The sequence below is a fragment of the Plectropomus leopardus genome, chromosome 22, assembly GCF_008729295.1.
Source record: "Plectropomus leopardus isolate mb chromosome 22, YSFRI_Pleo_2.0, whole genome shotgun sequence".
Taxonomy (NCBI): domain Eukaryota; kingdom Metazoa; phylum Chordata; class Actinopteri; order Perciformes; family Serranidae; genus Plectropomus; species Plectropomus leopardus.
The window spans coordinates 507,047-520,383 of NC_056484.1; the positions used below are offsets into that span (position 1 = coordinate 507,047).

Below are 13,337 nucleotides of genomic sequence, written 5' to 3' on the forward strand. Positions count from 1 at the left end.
CTTTAAAAAATCACCAAAAAATGACAAACAGAAAATGTAAAAACTGAAATTGTTGGATTTTCATATTTCTAATGGTCCTTCATCTTGTATTTATTAAAAAAAAGGGGGGGTTGGCCTTTTTTTTGTAATTATTTTGTCTTTGGCGATTTTTGAGGGGGAAAAATTGGTCTCTTTTCTGTCTTCTTTTCTTGTTTTAAAGGGGTGTTTTTCTTTTAAAAAAATACCAAAAATGTGTTTTAAAATCCAGCTCAGATTTGTGATCGGCAGAATTATTAGTGCAAACTGTAGATGGCAGAAAACATCATGTAAAGATCCGCTGTGATGTCCAGCTTCAGTGGGACGCCACGACGATTGTTCCCATTCATTGGTGCTGCAGCTGTTTGTGTGTGTGTGTGTGTGTGTGTGTGTGTCCATTCTTGTACTTGCACATAGTGAGGACTTCAACATTTTAAGATCTGAGCGAGGACCTCCTGGGAAAGCGAGTACATTTTGGCCGGTCCTCTCTTCTTCAGAGGCCTGTCTAAGGTTTTGAACACATTTTGTAGAACATTTCTAGGATTTTAGGTCATTTCTAGTATTTTAGGACATTAGTGTCTTATCTAGGACCTCTGTCGGGGGTGTTGGGGAATCTCCACTGGCTCTTTTTTTGATCAACAAGCTCTATTATTGCTGTTTTATGTTTCTGACACTTTATGGAGACTAAAGGGACAAAAACAATTCCCAGTGTTAATCATTTTATTTTTATTGTCAATTAGAAAATGGTTGGGGGGGGGGCACCACGGGCCCTATAAGGGGCCGAACAAAAGATGTGAGGTCACTAAACATGTCAGTTTAGTGTGTATGGGCCTTCTGCATTTAGTTGTGATGATTAGGGGTCTGCATTATTATGAGGGTCCTCACAAAGACAAAACCACAGAAATATGTGTGTGTGTGTGTGTGTGTGTGTGTGTGTGTGTGTGTGTGGCTTAGACATGGGTGTAATTTAACCGACGCTTGGTGCAAAAATTGGCAGTCAGTCGGTGTAACTCAGCATTTAGATTTAGTTTGTAAAAATCCTGATGTGGAAATTATTATATTATAATTAATTCAATCCGACGCCGACGATCAGATAAACCGAAAAGAAGCAGAAAGAGAAATACAAACGGTTGCATATATTCGCCACAGGAGCCTGAAGCTCTTTGTGCTATTGCTGTGAGCTAGTTTGTTCTACAGTTTCTACAGTACTGAACTCTGCGTCTCTGAGTGTGTTCACTACGTCTGCAGTTAGAGGAAAAATCTGCCCCGATAAAACCTCAACACTTAAAAACGTTTCCATGTGAACACAGACAAACATTCAGTTTGACGGCAGAAATTTTTTTTAAAAAAAGTCAGTTACAGAGTCATTCACAGATTCAAAGACAGGAATTCAAACAAGTTTTTGAGGATTCAAGGCTGAAGTCAGTCAGAGAAAATCTAATGGTGCATTCAGGCGATATTCGTCAACTAAAATTTCCATGACGCTCCACTTAAGTGCCTGAAACGGGTTTTACACACCAGTAATAAACCTAAAATAATCAATCAATCTTTTAAATTATTTAACTTTATCTTGGTTTCAGAGTTTGCTGTTGAGATGAAACAATCAGTCAATTAATAAATTAAGCAACTATTTTAAATATTAGCACCTGGATCTACATCAGTTTTCTTTTTGCCTTCGCTACCGTTTCAATCTCTGAAACCTGAAAAAAAAAGGAATTTCTTACAGAAACACAGGAAAAAACATAATGAACAACTTGGCAAGAAATATCCTGCAAACTGAAAAAAAGTAAAAAAATTCTCATAATTACCCATTTCAAGAATTTATAGAATAACTATATATTTTTAGCACATTCTTGAGGTTATTTTATTCTTTCTAAAACAGTATTTCAGGGGCACACAACTTTAAATGGCTTTATTTGTGTTTATTTTACTGATGATTTTTAAAGGGAAGAAAAGGCTTTTTTTTCCTCTTTAAAAATTTTAATGGCAATTTTTGAAGGAAAAAATGTTAGAGATTTCTTTTCTTAATTGTTTTGTGATTTTTAATCTAATTTAATTAATTTAATAATCGTTTATTCATTACTATGATAGCTTTTTAAAATATGTGTTATCCAAATTATAATTTTTAAGCCCTGGGTGGGGACTTATGTTTTTGATTTAGCCTTTAGGGGAAGGGTGTACAACTTTTAAAGGCCGTATTTTGTATTTATTTTACTGACTAGCCATTTTTTTGTCTTTAAAAGTTTTGGCAGTTTTTAAAGAGATTTTTTTTCTTAGATTTTTTTTGTGATTTTTAAAGAAAAGGAATGAAAAACATTGTGCTTTCTTGTTGTAGGCGAACGTAGTGCATCAGATCCTGTTTGTACAAAACTTTATGTTGAGTAGCGCAGAAGTGGGACAAAGGACACGTCTGTTATTTCAGCCTCCAGTGGTGCCTTCAAAGGTCCACGTCAGGTGATGTTAGATCTTTGACCCCGAATGCACCATTAAACCAAAACACATCGTCTGACTGGAGTCTGCAGGAACATCAGGAATGATCATGAAGTCAGAAATTTGGTCTTAAACAAACTTTTAAAGGAGGTGTTGCTCGACATGAGACACAGCTTGTCTGATTAACCTTTTAAAACCCTGAACCGTGATCAAATTGGTGTGATTTCTTTCAAAAACATGAGCAACTTCATAAAAACTGTTCCAAAGATTGCAAACAATTAGTAGATTTTAGAGTATTTTAAAAAAGCTGTGGAAAAATTTCCAGAGGACTATGTTTCTAATTAATTCTATAATATTTGTTCCAAAAATTGCAAGAAATGAGCAGATTTAGAAAAAAGCCAGGGAAAATGTCTAGGGAAAAAATAAAAGTTGCTTTGTCTTTGTTTTTTCTTAATTTTTACAAGTCAAGTATTTTTTTAAAAATAATTTCTTGCTTATTTTGGGTCTTTTTTTTCATTGCTGCCAATTTACTCAGGTTTCAAAGGGTTAACATAAAAGCAACAATTTCCCTGCCTTTTTTATCCTGTTTAAACTTATAAATACAGTAAATCAGACACTTGAGGTCAAAGAAAAACATGTAAAATATGACGTTAGAGAGAGAGGACGGGGCAGATATTTCCTTTAACTTCATCTTCATCATATTAAACTCATGTATTCAGAGTTTTTTGTGCTTCATGTGACTGTAAATAATGTTTGTGTGCCTGTAAACACACCTGACGGTTCCTGCAGCAGATTTACGGCCTCTAACACGTGGTACATCATGATTCCTAAACCGTGACGCTGTCGCGCTTCACGCTTCAGCACCAGCGAGTCTTCGTCCACACTGGACCCGTGAACTGGTTTCTGGTCCAGGAATCTTTCCAGTTCGCTGCAGGTCAGGTGGACAAGTCATTCAAGTTAGTGCGAGTCGAGTCCGTCTCTCCGTGTTGTCCTTTCCGCGTGTCAAGGCCATGACGTCTTCCCTTCTTCCTCCTCGTCCTCCTCGTCTTTACCTGACGTCGTGGAAGTAGAGGTTGGCACACAGACACAGCAGCACGATGGACGCCAGCATGTAGTAGATCAGGTTCCTGAATTTAGGCTCCAGGTCGCCCTGCCGGTACCAGAATATCTGACGGACACAGACATCGTGAAATATTATTGTTTTTGTTTTTCACTAATTTCAAAGAAAAGAAAGAAAAAAAGTAGTTCAGCTTAAAATAATTTCACCGGATTTTTTATTTATTTATAAAACAAATGAAAACATATAAATACATAATTTATTTTTAAAAATCTAACCAAATCAGTTTAAGTTTATATTACCGAGCCACAAAACCTTCTTTTCCACAGTTCATAACAATTCTTCAACAAACATCAAGTGCCAAAGATTTTGAACAACCGTTACATGGACAATTGTTTTTTAAAATAATGTGCACAACCAATACGCACGGAGGTGGCTCTTAATAGCGCCCATACCACTGATTCATCACATGTACCTGTTAGCCAGGCATCACCAACTGGCGGACCGCGGTCCAGATCCGGACCAAAACTTCGTCCGATCCGGACCGCGGCCAAGTTGTAATAAAATGTAAGAATGAGAACGATGTTTTTTAAGGAGTAGTGCTGGGCAATAAATCAAAAAATAATCAAAACCGACAGAACCTCTAACCAACATAATCTTACCCGTGTGTGTATTTCGGTTATTAAAAAATTCTATTAACCCTTTCCCCACCGGGGCTGCCAACTCCCACGCATCTGCCGTGCGTCTCGCGTTTGGGCTTTGTCTCACGCTCTCGTGACATCGAGGAAAATCTCACACCAAAACACAGCGAGGGCAGAAGTGTTGGAAATTTTACTGACTGGACCTCTTTGAGTTTTAGTAGAATAGGTCCTCCATCTGGTGATCATGTTCAATGGCTGACAGAAAATACATATTTAAACCCAAATGAACCTGATGATATCTTCATATCTCACTGAGGAGTCAAAGGGAACTTTAAGCTCGACAGAAACAGTGATTTCATGTATATCGTGATACATATCGATATCGACTGATATGAAAAAAAAACTTGTGATAACTTTTTTCCATATCGCCCAGCTCTATGTCAGTCAAAAAAGGGTGAAAATCCCAAATTGTTCTGTTTAAAATTCTATAAAACAAGCAGCAAATTGTCCCATTTTGAGAATCTAAGAACATAATGATTTAGTTACCAGCACTATAGTGGATCCACACGCTAACAGGATGCACACGGCGAAGAAGACATTTAGCGGTTTTGGAGGCAACGAGGGGAACACAAAAGAACTGATGACAGTCACCTGAAACACAAAACAGCACAAACATTATCAACAATAAATACTAAATATCTACAATTTAAACAAGTCCTTCAAATGGTTCTAAATAATCTGAAAACTTTGGGTTTTCCAGAGCAGTTAAATCGATGTCACCCCTCGAGATCCAAGGCAATAAGCAACTTAAAAAGACTTTGACCAAAACTTGGTTTCAAAAATAGTTACAAGAAAATTGCCTTAAAATTGGCAACAAAAACCAGTTAAAAAAACCCAAACATTTAAAAAGCTGAACATTAAAAAAAATATATATGTCTAAATTTTTTTTCGTGACATAATTTGGAAGTGTTTCCTTTTTTTAATTGTTTGTAAGTCTTTTTCTTGTTACCTTTTTTCACTGAGTTCTGCAGCGTGTTGGACATTTTTCCACCATGTTTTCAAAAGCAATCAAATGAATTTGCTCAAGTTTCAAAGAGTTAAACAGCGTCTGAACGCAGCACAAAAACACTGATATCAGAGAGTTAATCAGACAGAGCTGAAGGTGTGTGTGTGTGTGTGTGTGTGTGTGTGAGTGTTGTGACATTTTCACTCTGCAGAAGGAGAAGTAAAAACAGATGAGTCATTGTTTCATCCGCAGACAGTTTTCTCCTATCAGCAGTCAGATACAGATTTGTTTTATTAGATTATTAAAGTAAATCTCAACATGGAAAATTGCTCAAATGGTGATTCGTGCGGATCTCGTGGCGCCACGGTTCAGCCTCTGATGCTGAAACAAACTATAAAAGAGCTGAATGAGTTTAAAACATGAGGAAATCGATCATTAAAGGGCACTTGATGTTTGCAGTAAAGCAGATATGCAACACGAGCACCAGCAGACTCTTGCATAAGCCCGAACTAAACTCTAATAACACGCTCAGTATCGCCACGCCAGGATTTTAACGGTCACAAACGGACACATCAGATCAGTTACGACCGTTTAAGAGTTAAAAGGAGCTCTGTGCAGCCTGTCGAATGCTGACGGCGGGAATAAAAAAGCTAAACGCATTCCAGGAGGAGCACATCACGCCTCCACATTACTGCATTCACAGAGTTCAGAACTGAGCGTCCCGTAACTCTTCGTTTGTACTCGTCGCCGCTCCCGTCTGCTCGAACACGACAGCCGGAAAACATTTAAAACATTTAAAAACCACGTCGCTGCAGCGGCTCTGAAATCTGGTTTCAGCTGAACGTGTTTCCACAGAGCGAGTCAGCTGTTAACGATGCTGGTGATGCATCAGGGCCGATTCTCAGTACCTAATGAGACCGAATGTTTGGAACCGATACTCAACAATACAAATACGAACATTTGTCGAAGTTTAGAATTTGGAAAACAGAAAACTTCACAACAAAACTCATTTTAAAGTCTCCTGCAGACTGAGAGATTTTTGCAGTACGTTTAGAGCAGCTTCACTCTGCGACGTGGATCTGAATAAATTTGGGTACGACATCAAGTTTGATGTGTGAACGATGACATCACTGATCTCAGGCTGTGACCTGCGTCCATCCACGTCAACACGCATCAACAAAACGTCGTCGGCGTGCGGCATCTATCTACGCCGCCGTAGTGGTAGAGAAAAATGTAAACGAACAAATGGAGTCTTCGCTGTCGTGGCGTTTATGTGACAAAATCTAGTGACGAGGAGGAAGTGAACGCGGTCACGGCGGGAAAAATGGACGACTTGACGCCAGTTTATCAACGAGAGCTCAAAGAATTTATTAGCATCTATTCGCATTTAGCAGCATCGCGCTGGTCAATGCGTCATTTCATGCTGCGTTTCTATTGGCCGGTTTAGACACGGGTCGTCACACCGTGAGATTCTCATCCCAAATTTCTGACACGGTCAGATATTTTTCTCAGGCTGTCTTTGATCACATGACCGAGACCACAGCCGTCCTCAAACCTCTCACTGAGACGTAGGACCGTTTTACAGCCACGACCAAAAATATATAACATTTATTTAATTTAATATTTAACATCATATGCAGCAAGTAAAAATTTCATTAAAAAAAGAATTATAAAAAAAGCTCCCGTGCTGACGCTTTGTTTGCGCTTCTAAAATATAATGCCGATTTGGATAATCAACAAAATGCCAATCAGGATTTTAGTGATTAATTCAGACTTTTATTTTGGTGAAACATCTGTAAAATCTGGAGCATTTCGGTCGTTTCCATCTGATGCTGCCGCAGATTCGTACTCACTAAAACAACCAGAGACGTGAATCCCCCCACTGCCAGGTTGATGATTCGATCCTAAAAAAAACAAAAAAAAAAAGCTGAACATCAGTTCATACGATTCGGCATCAAACATCTTTACCTCAAGACAATGTTTGCACTCTACGTTTCTGCAAACCACAAATATCTACGTCACATTTGCACCTTTCGTGTGTTTCATATCAACGTTTTTAACCCTTTACGACCAACAAACAACAAAACAGCTGTTTTCAATTAGCAGGGTTGCAAAACACTTTCCTTAATCGATTAATTGGTAAAATTAACAACTGATTCATCGTTATTTGAAAAAAAAAAACTTTGCTTATTTCAAACAAAACCAAATGCATTTTTCCCTCAGTCGAAGTGAAAAGCAACATATTGCATTTGTTTTGACAGCCTATTGATTAACTACTTAAATAAGGACTGATTAATGGATTGTCGATGGGGGATTACATTATAGAACACATTGGTTTCTTTTTAGAAAGGTGTATTCGTAACATAGTTGAATTTAAGGTGAATTAAAGCAGAATTAAAGGTCTGAACGTGGCTCTCCCTGCAGGCTCGTACCCGTGCCGAGGTCTCCCCGAACAGAGGCCTGTTGTCCAGCCCGCTCGTGCCGTACGTCCTGGTGGTGAAGTCGTCCATGGCCGGCTCGGCAGACACCAACTCTCAGTTGCGACCTCTTGACCTCTCAGCGGCGCCGCCTCATGGACGCGCCGGGACACTGCTGCATGTTCGCCACCGGTCACCTCCCTCTGCACGGGGTCCGGGACGCTGTCAGCAGAGTGACGGGGACATCACGGAGGGACACTCAGGTGGGACGCTTTATCTGTGAAACACAAATTCACCACAGGAGAAGATCACAAAGGGTTAACAACAACAGAGTCACAGCAACATCAGAGTCTCAGCAACATCAGAGTCTCAGCAACATCAGAGTCTCAGCAACATCAGAGTCAGCAACAACAGAGTCACAGCAACAACAGAGTCACAGAGTCACAGCAACAACAGAGTCACAGAGTCTCAGCAACATCAGAGTCACAGCAACATCAGAGTCACAGCAACAACAGAGTCACAGCAACAACAGAGTCAGAGTCACAGCAACATCAGAGTCACAGCAACAACAGAGTCACAGCAACATCAGAGTCACAGCAACATCAGAGTCACAGCAACACAACAACCACAGAGTCACAGAGTCTCAGCAACATCAGAGTCACAGCAACATCAGAGTCACAGCAACATCAGAGTCACAGCAACAACAGTCTCAGCAACACAGAGTCTCAGCAACATCAGAGTCACAGCAACAACAGAGTCTCAGCAACATCAGAGTCACAGCAACATCAGAGTCACAGCAACATCAGAGTCACAGCAACATCAGAGTCACAGCAACAACAGAGTCTCAGCAACATCAGAGTCACAGCAACAACAGAGTCACAGCAACATCAGAGTCACAGCAACAACAGAGTCACAGCAACAATCAGAGTCACAGCAACATCAGCAACAACAGAGTCACAGCAACATCAGAGTCACAGCAACAACAGAGTCTCAGCAACATCCTGCCTTTTAAAACCATAAAAATACTGTCTTATTAATTCTCTATTTAACGTTGAGGCAATAAAGAGAGCGATCACATGACATGCTGCTGAAAATCAGACACAAAGAACACATTTATTATTTTTATCACATTTAATCTTTGACATTTAAGCCTCCAAACAAGAACTCATCACAACTTTTCTTGTGCTGCTTTCGGACGCCTTTCATAAATATTGGACCCTCTGAAACTTAATAAATTAACTGAAATTATTTAAAAACATGGGAAAAAGGTAATGAGGAACCTACAACAAGCAAGGCTAGGGAAAAAAAGAAAAGAGCTGGGGAAAAACTATATTATAATTCTGACAATTACATATTTAAAATGATGCTACAGAGTTATTATAATTTTTAAGCACTTTTCCAAGTGTTTAATGTCATTGTGCATTTAATATCTTTGTGTTGTGGACTGTTAAAGACAAAAAAAGACATTTAGAGACAAAACCATGAATACATCCATCATAAAATCATAAATAGATGAACTAATAGTTGTTAGCTCTGCCCTAAATTATATTTTGTGTGAACACTAGGTGAGACCGTCAGTCACTTTGTAAAAGAAAATGTGGATCAAAATGAAAAATATAATCATAGTAAAAATGTAAAAAAAAAAAAAAAACTGTTATTTTGTAAAACAGATCTAAAACTATTAAAACACTTTGAGTTTTTACAGTAAAAACTGTTTCTCTGACAGATTCAAACACAACAGAAAACAGATTTTTATTGCATCTCGGTCACTTCCTCTATTTTCAGGTGCGATAACGACCGCAAGTCACTTCCATCTTTCAGAGAAACGAGTGGCGGTGGCCATGACGGCGGTTTGAAAGAGGAAGCTGAAATCAAAACAAAGTCTGACTTCATACTGATTCAGATTCAGTGTTGAAGTCTATTTTCCTCTTTAACAGTCGGAATTATTCTCACTAAAAACAACTCAATTAGATGCAATACAAATATCTGTCTCTAAACAAGTGCCACTTTTAGCGTTTCAAGCATATTTTGGTCATTTTTAGGATGTTATTTATGGTTGTGACAAGATTTTTTTGTGTAGTTTTGCACATAATGTTGATAAAAACACGCTGAGGATTTAAAGCACTTTTCTTCAGACTTCCTCTCATGTGAACATCTCCGACAATCTCAAATAGAATAAAAAATAATATAATAATATCACTTTTCCATAATTGGCTTGATTTCTTTCAAAACTGTGGGAAGAAGGCCGAGAGCAACTTAAAAAGATATTTAAACCTTTACAAGAACTTTAAAAAATGTTTTATTTTATTTTACAAAATGTAAATGTAAGTGCATTTACTTAGTGAAATAATAGCACAGCATATTAAGAGGCAAAAAATAACAAGAACTAGGCAATAAAATAATTTTCTACTTTCAAAAACAGGTTAGCATGATATGGTTTTGGTGATTTTAAGTGATTTTTTTGGTGCTTTTTCTTTTAAACTTTTCAGCATTTTTTTTTTACTTTTCAGTGTATTTTTCTTAGAAATTTTCTAATGATTTTTTATTCTTATTATTTATTATTTTATTTTCTTTAAAACTTTTTAGCAAGTTTTTTTTTCAAAACTTTTGGGGGATTTTTTTTTTGTTTAACTCATTTTGGCAATTGCCTTTTTAAGAACTTTTTGTTGATTTTGATTTCTTTGAAAATCTGAAAATACAGAGTGGACCTGCGACCCAGTTTTGGACCACGACCCACCAGTTGAGAAACACTGCCCTCATCTAAATCTTTCAGGGGGATTATAAAACGCATCGCTCCTGTAGAGGAAACGTTGCAGGAGCCGGGGACGACGTCACCTCCGAGTTTGACAGCCGGACTTGACGCAGTTAAACGCGCGTTTTCGCTGCAGCTGCTTCCTCTCTGGGTCAGAAGGCAGCAGAGAGGAAATAAAACCCTCGCAGAGCTTTCTCAGCAGAAAACACGCAGGAAAACAACAGCTTCATTATCGAGCCGCATAAAGCGGCCTAAAGCTGCATTCCTCCGCAGCCTTGTGATTCACGGGGCTCCTCAAAAACACGCCGCCGCCTCACTGACGGGAAAATACGAGTTTCACATGTAAAAACTATAACGAGGCCTCCATAAAACCTCCAACTGTCAAAGCAAAGCAATCATCGTTTTCCAAACAGGTAAATATCACGCGTAAACACGAAGGTAAATGTGTTCAATTCAGCATAAAATAAATAAAATAAAATCGACTAATTGACATTTTGATCTCCAGTTTCTGTAAGGATTATTTTCTTGATTTAATGATAAATCATTTAGTCTACAAAATGTAAAAAAAAAAAAAAAAAAAAAAATAAAAAAAAAGCCCTTTACAAGTTCACAGTGGTGCTGTAGTGACCCAAAAATATTCAGTTTACTATTATAGAAAAAAAACAGCCCAAAATTCAAATATATGAAATTTCCATCTAATTCATCATCAAGTTAAGAAGCTAAAACCAGAAATTTATTGAATTTATGAGTAAAAAAATTAATGTATCAAAGTAATTGCTTTTTAATTATCTGTCAATTAACTAATTTATTATTTCAGCTCTACAACTAATTATGCCAAATAAAAGAACAAAAATCAGAAGAAAGGTTGCAGTGAAAATAATTTAAATTTAAGATAATTTTTATGACTATTGCAGCTTGAAGCGATTTAAAAACAGCTGACGCGGCCTGCAGACAGCCTGTTTAAAGGTGTAATTCAACCAGTTTTCCCAGTTTTTTTATGATCACACTTTTAGATATTAAATCAGCAAAATTCTGGATGGAGTTTGGTGTGAGAGAGTGTAAGCCACCAACAGCTGTTTTCTGAGAATAAAATAAACATGTACATGAAAAACACAGTTTTAGTTTGTCTCAGCACATTCCTCTCTGTGACAGATGCAGTACCTTCACATACTTTTAAGAGTACATAAAATAGTCAGAACTGTGGATGGAGTTTAGTGAGAGGACGTGTAATCCAGCTGATTATCAGTGTTAACAGCTGTTTTCTGACAATAACACCAGTTTCAGAGCCATAATTTCACTTTATGTCAACACACAGAATCCACACTTTAACCCAAATATCGATGACTGAATGATCGGTAATCCTCCGGTTGTCTGACTGTAAATCAGATCATGTACAGCTCCAGTCTGACTCTTATCAGGACGATTTCAGGAGAAGTTAAGAGATAAAATCTGCATTAAAAAACTCCCGAGCGTCAGACACGCAGCTGACAGAGAGCCGGCCGACGCCTCTCCTCTGACAGGTAACCAGGTAAATAGCTTACCTGGTTAGCCGCGGCTAAACAAACAGCTCCAAGTTTACCCAAACAGCCTGTTAGCCTGCGGCTAACCGCAACATATGTCACCGTTCACCGGACGATCGAAACCGACCGAAAACACACATGTTATAAGCCGTTAATAAGCCATCAGCCCGGACGTTAAACACCGGTTATAAACACGAGCGCAGCCTCGGCGCCGCGAGCTCAGCTGATCTTTGCCGCTACGAGGCCGACCTGAAGCTAACGAGGCTAAGCTAACGGCCACAGCTGCTCTCAAGGATCGATACTTTCATTACTGATCATCAGTGATCGATAAATGATGTCGGTGCTGTGTTTTCCTCTCACCTCAGAGTCCGGCTGTTGACTCCCCTCAAACAGGACCTCACAAAACCGCGTCCAGAGACAGTTAAAGGCGACAAACCGGCAGCTTCGGTTCAGGCTGTTAAAGGAGCGTGTTGAGCCGACAGAGAGGCCGCCTGACAGACCAAACCCCGGGCAGCAAACAGCGCCTGCGCCCGCAGCGCGGACTGCGGCTGCTCGGTAAATATTACACGAAGATTCATTAGAGATGTATATTTATTATATATATATATATATATATATATATATATATATATATATATATATATATATATTATATATATATATATATATATATATATTCTATCATTTCATTGTTTTCACAGTCAACTCCTCTGATTCTGATCATATATATCTCTATTATATTATTATTATATCCTATTAAAAACTGCCAAAATGACGTAATTGATGACGTAGTGTTACAACAGAAATAATTGTGGCTTTTTTTGAATACATCTTATGAGACAAGCACTTAAGAATTAAACAAATAAATAATAAGAAAGACATTTTGCAAGAAAGTGCAATTTTTTACAGTAAATTAAAGTTTGAATAAAATAAAATAAAATAGAGGAAATGACCTGAAAGAGACACTTAAAGATTATAATAACTTCTCAACATAATGTTAAATCTCTAATCATGGTAATCATACAGTCAGTTCTCCCTTTGCTTTTTCCGCTGAGACATTTCCTTGTTTTTTTAAAAATAATTTTTGTAACACCACTAAACTTTGTGGAATATTTCTGATATTGCTCTTTTTTCCCGTATTTTTGAGAGAAATTGCTCCAATTGAAGGTTTAAAAGACTCGTATAAGGAGTCTGAAAGCAACACAAGAAAAGAGATATTGGTCCAGATTTTAAAGGGTTAATTACTAAATAAATTTTTGAGAATGAAAAAAGTTCTGATTATTATAAATTGGCTATACTGTTAGAATAATGTAATGAACTCACCTGCTGTGTGTGGAGTTGCAGTCACATCAGCTCCTGTTTCTTTGTGTGCAGATTTTTTTTTCCTTAATTACAGAATAATAAAGCTCAAATCTCTCATTCATTCACAGCAGCTCAATACAGCGACCGGTTGGTGATCTCGGGGGTTAAAAAAACCTGGCAGCAGTGGGGTCTCTGTG

The 13,337-nt window shown here is 38.0% G+C and overlaps 1 protein-coding gene across 2 annotated transcripts; it reads right to left on the bottom strand.

Moving 5' to 3' along the window:
- Positions 1–2,961: 2,961 nt before the first annotated feature.
- tmem243b (transmembrane protein 243, mitochondrial b) lies at positions 2,962–13,251 on the bottom strand. 2 transcript variants are annotated; one of them, XM_042511439.1, is made up of 5 exons: positions 13,162–13,251; positions 7,582–7,843; positions 7,003–7,053; positions 4,690–4,794; positions 2,962–3,613 (listed from the first exon to the last, which is right to left on the bottom strand). In XM_042511439.1, the coding sequence occupies exons 2-5, from the start codon at positions 7,657–7,659 to the stop codon at positions 3,494–3,496; spliced, it is 354 nt and encodes a 117-aa protein (XP_042367373.1). In that variant the 5' UTR covers positions 7,660–7,843; positions 13,162–13,251; the 3' UTR covers positions 2,962–3,493. The 2 variants fall into 2 exon arrangements, with proteins under 2 accessions (XP_042367373.1, XP_042367372.1); XM_042511438.1 differs by lacking the exon at positions 13,162–13,251 and adding an exon at positions 12,199–12,347.
- Positions 13,252–13,337: the final 86 nt, after the last annotated feature.